Consider the following 14,918-nt stretch of genomic DNA (forward strand, 5'->3'; position numbering starts at 1 on the left):
GGGGCCGCTGTTGCCGCTGTTCCCGCTCTGTTGCCGCAACTCGCGATTACCGTCGATCTCCCGATCTTTCGATCTCTCGATCTCTTGGTCAACGAACGCTCCCGCCGTATCGGCCCGGACGCCGTTTCGCAACCGGCTTTCTCGATATCCGCGCGATCTCGCCTTCTTTCTCACCGTTATCAATTTAAAGATTCACGGACCGGTCGCCGGCGTCGCTCCTCACGCATCGTCGCGTTACAATTTTCAGGGAAAGTGGAAACATTTTTCTGTGATCTCGGGAGGTTAACAGAGGTTGTTTAGACCGCCTTATTCGCTGTTCTCCTCCTGGACTGAGACGAGAGTAGAGTCACGATGAAAAGAGTGGAAATCGTGGGGGGGAGAATTCCGTTCCGATATTTCTATCCAGACTCCTGCCTCGCCTTGCCTCGCCTTGCCTCGCCTCGCCTCGCCGGTTGAGCATCTCTGGCCCGGTGAGCGAGCAATCTCATAGTAGTCAGGACAGATTTGTAAATCTAATTTTTCATCCCGTCTTTCTGCCTTCAGCCCTCTCGCTCCGGCTCTGCCGTAGCCTCGGCGTCTTCCTCGATCCTCCGTTTAACTCTCCCCCACCGTTTCTGCTCATCCTCGATCCATCGGTCTCTCGATCTACCGATCCTCTTGTTCTTCGTTCCCCCCCTCCGGCGCTCTGCCTCCCGTTCGCTCCGTCTCTCTTTCCTTTCTGGTTCTCCTCGACTCGACGGTTCCTTCTCTTCTCGTCGTCCCTGTTGCGCCTCGGCCTCTCCCATACTCCTCGCGCGCGCGCGCGATCTCTCCGCCTTCTCTCACGCACGAGCACGAGCACGAGATCTCTAGACGATTCTCAGACGGCACGGCCGGTTTATACGGCGTTGATCTCTTAAACCGCTTAGCTTCGGGTTACACCGAAAACAAGAACGCACTCTCGAACGCTTAGACCCCCGCATAATACGCACTTGTTTGCGTACTGGAGCCGCGCGGAATAAGGAGAGAGACCAGGTGGAGGGTGGGGGGACGAGACCGTCGATCGAGCGATCGTCGGTCTCTTTCGCGCGATCCGGTGGCCGACGTTGAATTTTTAAACGGTCGCCCAAGACGATCGCGACGGATCGATCGGAAACGCGATACCTCGGATAGCGCGCGAATTTCTCGCGTTCGACATTCGTTCCTCGCATCGTTTTCGTCGGGGAATTCGGGAGATCGTTCCGTTCCGCGTGCATACCGCATTCCGGGTGTTGCTCGCGCGAGGACCATAAAGTTCTCGCGACGATAACTTATGCAAATGCGCAGCCTATTTGGCGCGTTTTGTCGTCCCACGCGCACCTTTATCTTCCCCTCTATTAGGTTTATCGCGGCACCGTCACTACGTATTAGTCGGTATCAGCCAGGCTAACTCGTGGCACTTTCGCTCGGCTCGCGACCATGCTCTGCGTGCACGCTGATCGCGCGCGGATTTCGCTGCCTCCGGTGGCCCACGGCTGCGACTGCGACTGCGACTCGCGACTTATACCAGTCCGGCCAGAGAACCAGTTCTCGAAACGCGCTCGTTCCCCGCGTAGACTAATTGACGCTCCTAACCGTGAGCTAACCGGGAACTCGGTCATCGAGTCCCGTGGCCATTGCTGCGTTCCTGCGGAACTACGGCGTCGCGGTCGAGACCCGTCGCCGCGGCCTTTAAACGCGATCCACCTATCTCTGCCGCGACGCGTTCCATTCATCTCGGACGCGTTCAACGGCTCCGCTTTATTTGCGTCCACGGAGGAAGAAGCCGCGATAGCGCGCCTCTTACTGCGACTCGAATTTACGCGGGAAACAAAAATTAATTTACAATTAATTTACGCAACGAATCCGAAATCCCTGGACACACGAGGGAAAGAACGAAAATTCTGAGAACACGAAAGTCGGTAGAAAGAGAACGAACGATAGATTTAAGGTTTGACGAGAGAAAAACGCACTCCATACAAGACTGTTGCCTCCGACTCTTTCTGGGCTCCGTAATATTAAGTCGACGCGAATTTAATGATATGGAAAGTGTATGAAATTGTTCGGAATAATAACGATTCGGTTAATTGCGAGTAGACCGGGGCCCCGAAAGCACCGGCGGGGGCAACAGACTCGGCGCGGCGCGGTGCGGTGCGGCGAGTCGAATCGAGTCGAGTCGAGTCGATCCACTTACGACCGACGCGACGTAAGCGCGCAGGTCGGGGTAAGACGTTACCTCGATGACAGGTGTCTCTAACCACAGTAACTCTCTACCACTGTACAGCTCCAGGCCAGGAAGACCACCGAAGAGGGCATCCGTCGGCCTAAGCCTCGCAGCCAGCCACCTGGCCGCGGCGACCGGTCACCATCCTCAGCACTCGCTCAAGAAACACAGAATGGACAACGGGGACTACTACGAGAACGGACATTTGGGTGAGCGACTCTTTTCGATTCTTTCATCTCGCGCCCTTATTCCTCCGCTGCTGTCTCGTTCACGAGCCTCCAATTAATTCCGTCGCATCTCTTTCTGTTCGGTTTCACCGCGAGCTACCGTCTCTCGTTTATTCTCGCGTTCCTAGACTTTGATCGCGGAAGACTGGATGTTTCGTACGCATCGAATAGATCAGAGCTGGCGCGAGAGCAGACTCGACGACGGTCGGACAGGTCCGGGCCTAGCCCGAATTAACATCAAAAGCGGGAAAGACAGCCGCGACCGGCCGAGAGAGGGTTATGGTTCTAGTGTGTGCTCGTAGCCCTGGTACCAGGGGCACGCACTTGATTACTGCCATCCGTATACGCGGGCCTCGGTGACCCCACCGATCAATTAATTAGGGGAATCAAACACACTTGGAGTGAGCAAATTAACTGCAACTGCACCGTCGCGTTGCGGCTAGCGGTGGCGGCGGCGGCGGCGGTGGTTGCCGATAACCAGAATGTCGTCGTCCCGGGACGCGACTGTCGACAGTCGGAGCTTCTGCCGTTTCTACCGACCGATCCACCTCTTCTCCCCGGCCACCCTCTCCGAACATCGACCAAGACATTCCGATCGGGAATCGCGGAAGCAGCGCGCCGATTTTACCCCGGAAAACTGTAGAGGATCGTTGCCCGCGCGAAATCGACTGGGCAAATAATCGCGGGCACGCGAGCCGGTTCAATTTTACGAGCAAATACGTTCGACGGTGAAACGTTAATGAATTAATACCGCGCGGACGGACGAGTGCGCGGCCTGTTTCAGGACCGGGGTAAACGTTGAAACGGCCAGCAATTAATTACGAGCTCGCGGTAATTGTATAATTGTTTTACGATTCCGGGGCCCCCTTGCCGTGGACGATTGATCGCCGCTGCAATTCCGCCGCGCCAGGCCTTGCAATCTTTCCTGGTAATTCTGGAAGACCGCGAACGGAACTGCATCATTCGAATCCCTTTTACAGGTCTCCAGAAAAGAATCCGCTAACGAGAAGTAATGCTAGATCGATGCCTATGTTCCATTGTGGTGAAAGCAACGAGTCCAACTTCTTCAGCTTCCTTTTTTCACGCTCGAGACGATACCCTCGACCATACCTTATAAGAGTAGCTTCCGGTAAACAGCATCTTGAATATCGGGTCGACGAGAGGAGCGAAGAGAAAAAATACGCGCGTGTACGAGAAAAAAAATAGAGAGAGAGAGAGGGGGAGGGAGAGTGGAAGAGACGGCGGAGAGAGAAAAGTGAAGGCGCGCTCTGGGGATTTTTTTCAATTTGGACCGCTAGTCGAACGGCACTTGCCGTAACGCAATTAATAAACTCAACGAGCGAGATCCGATCCCGATAGCGGCGGCGTAACATCCATTCGGGATGTAGCCGTGGCACAATGGCCGTCACAATGGCCGTGTGTGTCGTGTGTATGGGTTGCACGCAACGACGGTGGGCGCGCGGACGGCCGATACGCATCTATGTTGTCTCTACGAAATTAAAACCGATGAGAAAAATAAATAGCCCGGGGAAAGGGCGGCGAGAGAAGCGAGGGCGCTAGCTATCGACAGAGAGAGGGGAGAGAGAGAGAGAGAGAGAGCGCGCAAGGCTTTCCTTGGCGTGTGCTGGTCGCGTGCAACTCCGATGGGAAGCACCGGTGGCCCGCTCCTCCGCGTCTTTTTCCTCGATCGTTTTCCGATGAAAACTATATTCCCGTGGCTGCAACTAGCCCCGGACTACGTAATAAACTAATGACTATCGGCTAACGTCGAGTCGCTCGCGTACAAGCCCGCCACACCGCTCCCCCCTCCTCCGCGTACTCCCCGTAATTATTTAATGCATCGATTACCGAAATAGCATTAATCAAATTGGCCGGCCGCAATTTATATTATATGACCTAATGCATAGCGAATCGTACATTAATGCGCAAACTAAGTCAATTATCCAGGTATCCGCGTTTACGCGCGACGCAGGAACCGGCGACTGCTCTCCGCGGATGCATTTTATGTCTGGAGCCTGGAGCTGTGCAGCAGCAGCAGCAGCGCCGACCGACTGTGGCCCCGAGAGAGCTACGGCGCGGCTCGGTCGCGGTGCCATTTGGCCACGCCTTCGGTTCCGCCAAACTGTGCGAAGGGACGGTAACATTCGTTTCTCTACCAGTTTCGATCGAGTCCATAATTAATTGCTTCGGAATTATTCGCATTATAGAGTCTCCGAACTCGGGGCAACGCGTTTCGAAGCATCGAACGTCGAGCTCTTTGACAACACAATCCTCTCCACCTTTCTTTCTATTCGTTCTTCTTGAAGTTTAATCGCGAAGCTGCGATCGGGTTAGTCATTTTTACGAATCCGGTTCCGCGTTGGAGACTTTCTGTATGCAAGTTGGAGGGGAGAGGGTGGGAAAACGTTCACGCAGGGTGGTGGCAAGTGGTGGTTCGGCCAGTCGTGGGTGCAACGACGCTGCGCCGACCAGCGAATGCTCATAAAAGCATTGATTAACTGTTGCCGGTCGTAGGTCGGCCAACGCTGTGCTGCCTCGTGTACCAATAAAACCCGGTTAATAGAGGGTCAACGTCGCGTCATCGACCGATCCCGAGGTCTCTCTCTCTCTCTCTCTCTCTCTCTCTCTCTCTCTCTCTCTACCTGCGTGATGATTTTCGCGCGATCGACGCCGGGGGGCCTGGTCGAAAAACAATGCGTAGAATTTACAAGCCCTCGATACTGGGGTGAGATACCTTGTCGGTAACGATTCCCTTTTTAAAAGCCACGGCTTCTCCCCTAGAAAGGTTCCTCTACAATCTAGATTTACAGCGTCTTACAATTAGAACGAGAAAGTAAAATTATTTCTACTTCATTCGCGATCTGCTTTGTCTGCTGTAAGATCGCCGCGAACATTGCGGGCAACGGAGATCGCTCGGGAAATTGATTCGAGACAGGGAAATTCCAGGAGGGTGTGTTGGAGCAAGATATCACCGGCACACGGGTAGCAGCCGCGAATTTGCGGTGGAAACGCGGAGCCGGATCAGATATCCGCGCGAAGTAATTAACGAATCGGGGTTTCGCGGGAGGGGGGAGGTGGGGGGTGGTCGGTCTCCTGCGGAAAAGCGGAGGATCCGTGTCCCGGGGCAGCGGTTCTTGCGGCGAACGGGACGCTGGATCGCGCGGGATGGGTCCGGAGGAATCTCGGTGACCGCCCGGTCGACGAGAACCACTGGCTTACGTGGAATTTTCAGGCTGCGGTCAGAAATTACGCGCGGCCGGACACGCTCGGCGCCTCGCCGCGCCGTGCCGCGCCGCGCCGAGAGGGGGGTGGTGCGAGGCCGAGACCAAAACCGAGAGCGGGACGGCGGATTTGACGGGAAAGTGAAATAATCCTCGCGATTAAAGCGATAGTAACGTCGGCCGAGATTATTACGCGGGCAAACGCGTTGCGACGCGAAAGGGGCGGCTGTGTTACAATATACACCGGACATCGATCGCGTTTTCCCGTTTCCAAGGCATACGCTCGCGTATCTGGAATCGTTTAAACCTTATCGGTTCCAAATTCGACAGTCTACATTTTCCTCAACGTCTCGCGGTTATTTTTTTAAATCGATCACCGGCGAGCCGAAGTGCCTTGTGGTCGATCTTGTTCCGTAAGATCGATAACGCGTTCGCGCGATGAAATATTGCCGACGACTTAACAAAATCTCACCGAAATATATATACATACGCGTACCGCGTAGCGTCCATCGAACACCGCGAACAGCGCGACACAAAGCGAAAGAATTATTGGTCGACCCGAGTAAAAGGCCGAGGCGTTCCGGGAGTGTCTCGTTGCTACTCTTTTCCATGAAATCAAGGAGAGATTAATACCGAGCAGCAAAGAAGAAACAGCTTCGGTAACGATCGAAAAAGGAAGGCGCCTGGCCGTGATTTATACGGGGAGAATGCCGTTTAAATGAGGCTTCTAATTCGAAATCACGGGGCAGGAGACTCCGGCCCCAAAGCCCCGGCAGAGAAAAAAAAAAAGAAAAGGAGAACCGTAGAGGTACGCGTCGCGGAGGCGAAACTTCCAGAACCCCGTCGTCCGCAGGTCCGCGCAAACACCGCAACACCGTTTCGCGTGGCACCGGGCCGTAAATCACCGAGGAATTTTGCGCGTTTCGCCGGTTTTTGCACCGTAACGATACACCCCTCTCCCGCGTTCAACCATCGGCAAATGAAGACGTTACTCTCTCTCTCTCTCTCTCTCTCTCTGTCCGTGTTCGAGAAAAACCAGTCTCTCCCCGGCGTGTTCGTAACCGCAAACGTGGGGGAGAGGAACGAGAGCAAGCTCCCCGCGAGAAGTGGAACTCGAAACGATTCGAAGCGCGGGCTGGGAAACACGGGCGTTATTGCGTGGGTGAAACGATTCGCGGTCTCGTTTTCCCCGGCACGGGCATCGCGCGGCTCGTGCATAAAACAACGCGGTGCTCTCGCGCACGGGCACCGCGCCGCGCTCCGCTCCGGCCCTCGCCGCGAGCAAGCTGACGCTCGCGTCCACTCGCCGCCATAAAGCCTGGCGAGACCGTGGCCTCGCTCGCAGGATGCTCGCGCGGGACGATCCGTTTCCGTGCGACTTAATTACGTCCATGTCCAGTCGGCCGTTTCACCGGCCGTTTTATTTCTTCCACGGTCCGACCCTTTACGATTTTCCCGGCAAGCATGACAAAAGAGCCGCGAGCATCGATTTAGCTCTTCTACAAACCATTACAAGGTGGTTCAGAAGAACGTCTCCGTGGTTTTCGGAGCTATACGCATTAATTACAGCAGTTTATCTAATTTCTGTCGGTAGATCTAGCTTAATTTTTAGGGTCTCTTTAGGGATCGGACAGAGATAATCGTCAGCGGTTGAAAGTACGGAAAATCGGCGTTTAGGTATCGCGAGATGGTCGCGGATGAGCGTCAGCGATTCTCCGGACGGCGGGCTCGTTACGATCCGCAACGAGCGGGCCAGACGAGGCTTTTTAGCCGAGTGACGGCAATTTCCTGTGGTGAAAACCGAGGCTAATTGCTCCAAAAATCTGTACTAATTTCCCGGCTGTTCCGGCGCGGCGTGGCATATGGTATGGCGTGGCGTGGCGCGGAGCGGCGCGGCGCGGCGTCGGAGATGATGATGGCGGCGGTAGCGGAGCGGAGCGGAGCCGGGCTTGGCGCCGAGCGGATCGGAGCGGAGTGGAGCGGTGTGTGCCCGGTGCCTGGTGGTAGTCAACAATTTACTCGTTAGCGGCCGGCGAGTGCCGCGCCGCTCAATTAACTCGCGAATCAACGAGCGGGCCGCTTTGTCCGTGCGGCCGCCACCGCTCCGCGAGTATTTTTATAATTTTCGCCCGGCCTCCGGTGCTCCGCGCGCTGCTCTCCCTGCGCGGCGCGGCAACGCGCGGCGGGCCCTCGTGACCAACAAACGAACCTCGGAAGTGCTTCGTATAATGGAGGGAAAAAACACGCGACCGAGAGAAACAGAGAGTCGGGGGAAAGGGTAGCGTATGCCGGAACGTGGAGAACAGAGAGAGAGAGAGAGAGAGAGAGAGAGAGAGAGATCTCGCGGACCGACGCGACGCGACGCGAAAAAATGCGCGAGGGAAATGAAAACCGACACCACGGATCGCGGCTTGTTTCCAGCCGGTGAAACTCCCCCTCGACAGGGGTAAATGTCTACATTTGGAGGGCGGCTGCTCGTTTACACGGGCGCATGTCAAAGGTCCTGGTTACGCGTGTACCCACGCAAACGAGCCGCGGTTTTTTACCGCGCTATTTATTTTCTTTTCATTTCCGATCACGTCCGAACCGAGAGCGCCGCGCGCCGGCTCTCCGCTCGGGCATCCTGCTCTCTCTCTCTCTCTCTCTCTCTCTCTCTCGCTCTCTCTAAATCGCTCGACACTCGAATCCCCGGCGAGCGTACACCCGGCCAGCCGTTAAAACGCGCCCGTAAAAACTTCGCGGACGTTTAACTGCTTGTACTGCCAGTGGATTGTAACAGCCCCTCGTCGACACTCCTCTTTCAATAGATTTCCGCTTTCTGAGCTACTCTGTCCCAGGCTTTCCCCCGTCGACGCGTCCGCGTCTTCATTCGCTCGATTGTTTATCTATAATTTCGCCGAGCTAGATATTTTATCTATTCTCATCGACGATTTTCGAGCGCTTTTCTTAGGTTTAAAGTTGTCCGTCTTCGATTGTTCCGATCCTCTGTCAGTACTACCGAGAAGAAGGGTTAACGCAACGTAAATTTTCCGAGACTAGCATTTGAAAGAATTAGATTTTTTATAACCTAATACTTAATAAACTAGTCGTAATTTCTGACAGTGTGTTGGGCGTCCTAGTCGAGCGCAGTATCCTGCGAAATGGACGTCAGCTAGGATCCTGGATAATAAAAATCCCGGTAGGCATTGTACGATAAAGGAAACCGGTATCGAGAGCCCCGCTATCTTTCTCTCTCTTTCTCGCTTTCATCACTCTCGTCCTTTTTCAGAAACCATTCTCTCCAGCCTCCCTCGCCGTGTGCTCCCTTCTTTCTCTATCACTCCCGGCTGTCTCCGGTTTACTCTCTCTCTCTCTCTCTCTCTCTTTCTCTCTCCGTCTCTGTCCGTGTCGCTTTCTGTTCTGGCAACCGGCGGGCTCACCTTTGGCGATGCACAAAAGTGCCCTCGTCCCAGCTTCTGGGCCCAGCCAGTCGGAAGATATTAATAACAAAATATGATATAATGGGAGCATCCCCGGCGAAACACAATACAATGTTTATGCAGAGGCTTAACCGATGTTACGAGCACGTGAAAAAGTATCGACCCCGGCGGGTTCGAAGGCAAGAGAGGATATCGCTCGAGGGGACTGTTGCAACGTCGGGACCGAGCCGAGCCGAGCAGAGCCGAGCCGGGTTTTAGGTCCCAGACCATCGGCCCCGTTGGGCAGATGGCTCCGGAACACAGGGCCCCGGGCTTCTCGATTCTCGCTTTTGATTAGCTCGCGGGAAAGATTTACCTTCGAGATTAGCCCCTCGACATCGATTTCTCTCGACCTACGCCGCGGTCGCAGCCCCAACGATCGCCACGAACAACCAATCGTTCTCGATTTTCTTTTACCCTTCCGCGCACCGATCATCGTCCGTTCGCGCGCGCGTCCTTCGCGTTCGGAAACGACACAACATTGACGCGCCTTTCTAAGGATGCTCGCGCGCGCGCGCGCGCGCGCACCGTTCCTGCCGCACGGAGTTCGGTAATTAACATTCCTTTGCCAGAAGCGGGTCACTCGAGCGTATTCTTCGACGAGATTCCCTTTCTCTGTGCTGCGGTGCCGGCTAGATTCTGCATTTTTCCCCGCGTATTACGACAGAAATCAATTTCGAAAGCCGAAGAAATATTTCCACGAGTCCATTAAACAACATCCGTGGATAGACAGATTCTTTTAAAAATGTTTAAACAGAGCCGATCAGACCTTTGACCTTATCGCTCGGTGGCAAGAGTGTATCGATACGTCGTTGAGAGTTACGCGAGCCGAAAGCATTTCGCTCGCGCGCGCGCGGCGTCGAACGTTTTTAAAGCGTCTCGGAGCGTAATATCGAGCCAGGGCAAGATTTATCAATCTCTGGCGAGCGATCCAGCCGCCGTGACTGGTCGGCCGGGGCCTCCCACCGAAAAAGAGAAGCGCGGCGAGTGGGAAAGAGTTCACCGAAGGGGGGAATCGCGGAGCGGCGATAAAACGGCGAAGGACGGTCAGGCCGGGTCGGGGTTTCGTTCCGTGCGTATCATCATCATTTTCGGAATAAAATATGCGTCCCTTTCTCCCCGAATGGACCCGCGATGGTTCGTCTCGAGCGGCTACGAGCCGAATTGGTCTCGTCGGGTGCCCTCTTCCGCGCGCGCGCGCGCCTCTGCTCCTCGACGAAATCCGAAATCTGGCCCGCGGGCTACGGCGATCGCATAACAGACCCCCGCTCGGAATAGATAATTTCGCGGGGACGTGGCAGGGGTACGGGATCGCGTCTAATTTTTATAAATCGCAACATGGGCGCGACCAGGGATCGGAGAAAGACGGACCCGTGGATCGCGGAGTCGGCTCGCCGTAGAGAGCGCAATCTATTTTGCAATCGGACGATCGGCCGTGTCGGGCGGAAGCAAATCTGTCCGAGATGCGAAGCAAATTGGCGCGCGTTGAAAAAAGTCCGGCGTAGAAACCGACGAAGAGGATCCTCGGATCCATGGATCCGAAACGGGGTCACAGCGGTATTAAATCGATCCTCCGGTCGCGGGGAAAAATCGCGCGAAAAACCATCGCTGAAACCACGATGACGATGCCGTAGAGACCCGGCGGGGTCCGGTGAATCACGATCGGTTCGTCTTCGAGCAGGCGGCCGGGTGCCCGTCGATTCCTCGCGGCGGAGGGAAAAACCGGAGGAGATCGACGAGGAAAAACGAGCGCGCGGGATCGACGATGACGGTGCCGAAGAGGAACGGAGGCCGGCGAGAGAAACGAAACGAGAGGAGCGCACCGGTGGACGGGTTAAAAAAAGGAACAGCCGCGGAGCAGACGCGGAGCGGGGACGTGCGAGCGGGACAACCGACTACAAACCACCAGGAGTGTAAATAATACTAAGGCTGATTGTGGGCGTGGCTGACAGAACTCTAAAAAGCTTCGACTATATATCAAAAGGTTTACTGCCCTCGGATGATGCTCGTGTACCCGAGGAGACCCTCGAAGAACAAATACTGGGTTGCTCTTTCGCGAGACGATGCGAGGCGAGGCGAGGCAAGGCGAGGCGACGCGACGCGTGGTTGACTGCGAACGGAACAACGCCGAGGGTTTCGTCTCGGAAGCTGTACGCACAGCTAGGACGAGACTCGAAAAGTTTACTTCTGCTCGATCCCCGCGACTCTGTTCCCTCGGGGAAACAAACTGCCGTGCCTCGATACTTGCAGCCTTCGACCGACGGCAGCGAATCGATTCTGCGAGCTGGTAGCGTCGACGGCAACGTCATCGAACACCCATCGAAATCGAGTAATCCAATTGTCGCGGTCGCGTAGCTCGTGGACAGAGAGGATCGAGAGATTCCTGCTCGCTGGATCGGCGCGATCGCTCGAAAACGCTCTGCCGGTCGGAGGGAAGGAGGAGGTTCGGAGCCGCGAGACAGCGAGGACGTACGTCTCAATAGGTACGCGGCCGGTGCGGTGGAGCGATTAAGAAGAATGGGTGTGGTAAAAGAGGAAAGCGAGGAAAGAAGACCGTCGAACGAAGGAGGAGCGAGGAGGAGGTGTACATACCCATGGCATCCACTCTCTCCTCGGTTCTCTCCAGACTGGACGCAAAGGGAGCTACCTCGATGGCTGCCCGCCTGACCGTTCGCCCGCCCGCCCGCTCGTCCGCCTGCCCGGCTGTCTGCCTGCCTGCCTGCCTGCCTGCCTGCCCGCCTGCTTGCCTGCCTGCCTGCCTGCTAGCTCGCCTGCCTGCCTGCCTGCCCGGCTTCTCGACTCTCTCGATTACTTGAAAAACCGGATTCCTCCTGCGCGAAACTGTGTTTCCCGTCTCGTGTTTATGTACCACTACACGGCCGGCGAACAATGTTGGATGCACGTGCACACGCCAACATAACGGCGCGATTCTCGCCCGCGTACGCGAGAGTTTGGCTGCCGATCGGGGCCGGCTCTCGAAGCCTGCGGGGGCGGAGGAGACGCTAGATTAGAGTCGAAAGGAAGCGAGTCGCGAAAGGAAAGGAAAGAAAGGAAGAAGGAGAGGTGCTGATGCGACGGGGATGACGGGTGGTGGCGCGTCGATGCCACTTAAAGGGCCGCCACGCGATGTCGTCGAGGGTCGGTGTTCGAGGGTTAAATCCAAGGGTTTTCAGGGAGTCCGTGCCGAGGGTAAACATATACATAGCTCGGCGCAAATAACTCGAGAGAGCGACGGTGTGTCTCTGTCGCGTCATCCTCGTTGTCGTCGCCGTCGTCGTCGTCGAGAGGACCGCAGCGTCGCGTTTTCTTCGTCGCTTGGTAAGAACAATAGCGCGGAAGGTCCGTGGCTTGTCCCACGGGGAGCGTCCCCGGACAAAGGGGAAATTTTCCAAATAATTTCACGTCGTTTGCTCTCGGTCAGAGTCGGGGCCAGGGATCGCACGGTGGATAGATCTCTCCTTTGCGGACTGGCGAAAAAAAAAAGCACAAAGGGAAGACGGCAGGTCGAGCCCTGCCCGATCCAGGGTACCGTCCGCTCTCTCCGACCGAGGCTGCGTCGAGTACGTGGGGTGTTCTATCGGCTGTGGCCAATTTTATGGGGTGCCTCCGCTCGCGAAAATAAGCGGCGGCGAACAGATCGCGTTCTACGAATACTTTTCCATCAGCTCTCGTATTATTCCATAACACTCGGTGGTATTTTTAATTAACATCGTGGCGTTGCGCGGCGTGTCCCTGTCCATCAGTTTTTTGGTATGTTCTCCCATAGAAAATTTCGAAGGTTCGGCGGCTGGAACGAAGGCTTCGAATCCCAATCGATGACTCGGACAAAACTGATTCACTTCGAAGGAGTTGGTTCGAACGCGTTCTCGTGGGAATTCCCGGCAAGATCGTGTTTCGCGATAGAACGACTTACAAAGGGCTCGAATAATTTGGAAGAAGAAGAAGAAGAACTTGCCAGTCCGTGTCCCATCGAACACGCCGTTTCCTTTCTGCCGATGATCTTCATCGCGTTCCGCGAGGGCCGGGGGCATTATCTCGCCGAGTGATTTCCAGCTGTCGGCCGAGGGCTCTCTCGCCACGCCACGCCACGCCACGCCACGCCACGGCCAGGACGCCGCACGAGTAAAAGGCCCGTGTTCGCGACGCATAACAAATTCCACCTGTGTAGACGGACTCGCCTTCCATTCATCTGTCCGTCGCCGGAGAACGGACGCGACGATAGGCGGCATGGGTGGGGGGGAGCGAGGGACTCACCGGGCACTCATTTAGCTCGGCAATTTATTCTCGCGTTTTGTAATTAACACCAGTGAAAGAAGTAGCTTGCTCGGACGTTCCGGCGGGGGCGGCGGGACCGCCGGGGGGGAAGCGGGCCAAGCGACCGACCGACCGACTGCTTCGGGTTCGCTGGCCCACCCTCGCCTCCTTCGCAGACCTTACTCTTCGATTCCCGAAGGAATCTACCCGAGAGGTCATTGTCGAAATAATTCAGCCGATGCCGCTGCGGTTGCCTCTTTCCGCGACTACCAGAGTGCCAACGAACGCGAACTGCGTTGGACGACTGTAATCGAAAAGAGAGAGAGAGAGAGAGAGAGAAGATGAAGATGGGTGAGTAGAGAAAAAGGTGAGACGCTAGGAAAGAGTACGTGCACGGTCTGTAGGGCTCGGTCTGCAGGAAGAAGTCGAAGAATAGAAAGAGGGGAAAGGAGAATGAGACGAAGATGAAGAAGGAAGAAGAAGAAGAGGAGGAGGAGGAGAAGGAGGTGGAGAGGGCGGATGATGGAGGCCTCTCTCCTCTGCATGCCACTGCAGTCAGGCCAGACAGAAAGCGGTCTGTATAATTATGGGTTGTCACCTCATCAGCTACGAGAGGGGCAAAGGCGGTGGCGTCGGCGCTGGACCGTTCGCGCGGGGGCAGGGGTGGGAAGTTATAGGAGCGCGGTCTTTAGCTCAAATTGTGTTTTATCGTCCCTTCTCGCCTGGCCCGGGGCGATTCGCGACCAGATATCCTTCTGCGATCTTTTTCGTGAGCGAATTCCCTCCCTCGTAGCACTCTGGCGCAGAGAGAGAGAGAGAGAGAGAGAGAGAGCCGGAACGTCCGCCGCGATCGGTTCGCGATTCCGATCTTCCGCGAGGGTAGCCGGCTGCGGCCGCGTCCTGTAGTTACACGCTCGAAACGTCTTCATCGGTCGAGAGTCGAGAGCCGAGAGCCGAGAACCGAGAGACGAGAGTCGAGCGGTATCGCGACCGCCGCAAATACCTATTGTCGAGGTTATAAAAATCGGCGGACAAGCGTTTTAAGCATCCTCGCCGATCGGAACGTGCCACGTCGAGTCTTCTTTGACCACTCGTCCTTCTCTCGCCTTTCTTTCTCCGGCTTTCGTAGCCTTTCTCTCTCTCTCCCTCTCTCTCTCTCTCTCCCTCTCTCTCTCTCTCTGCCTTTTTCCTTCCCGTTGGTCCGCTCGCCGCGTCTCTCTCCGCGCGCACGTAGCAATCTGCTCGCAGAGCACATACACGAAAAAAGAAGGGAGTGCAGCGCGCGAGAAGGTACTGAGGCTAAGTGGAGAGTTTAGAGGGATTTCATTAAATCATATGGATTGGGGATAATGTATGTTATTGAGCGAAGCGTTCAAATCGCGCTCTATAAGTTGTAATAAGTCCAATTTTAGGGTCGGTCATGGGCCGGGTCCCGGCAGTGGTTGTCAAACGCGGCGGCATTCCGGGTCTCGGCGACCGTCAGCCGGCCGAGACCGGCCGCGACGGACAGTCACTGACCAGCGAACCCGCCACTTAC

The 14,918-nt window shown here is 55.8% G+C and overlaps 1 protein-coding gene across 2 annotated transcripts in view; it reads left to right on the forward strand.

Annotated features, from left to right (window-relative positions):
* Dac (dachshund family transcription factor) overlaps nt 1-14,918 on the forward strand; it is a 179,035-nt gene that overhangs the window by 69,679 nt on the left and 94,438 nt on the right. The window contains exon 2 of one of the 2 annotated variants that reach the window (XM_078181128.1): nt 2,282-2,430. In XM_078181128.1, coding sequence (XP_078037254.1) covers nt 2,282-2,430 — 149 coding nt within the window. The remainder of the gene's footprint in view (nt 1-2,281; nt 2,431-14,918) is intronic. The other variant, XM_078181129.1, reaches the window with a different exon arrangement.

The sequence above is a fragment of the Augochlora pura genome, chromosome 5 (genome assembly GCF_028453695.1).
Source record: "Augochlora pura isolate Apur16 chromosome 5, APUR_v2.2.1, whole genome shotgun sequence".
Classification (NCBI taxonomy): domain Eukaryota; kingdom Metazoa; phylum Arthropoda; class Insecta; order Hymenoptera; family Halictidae; genus Augochlora; species Augochlora pura.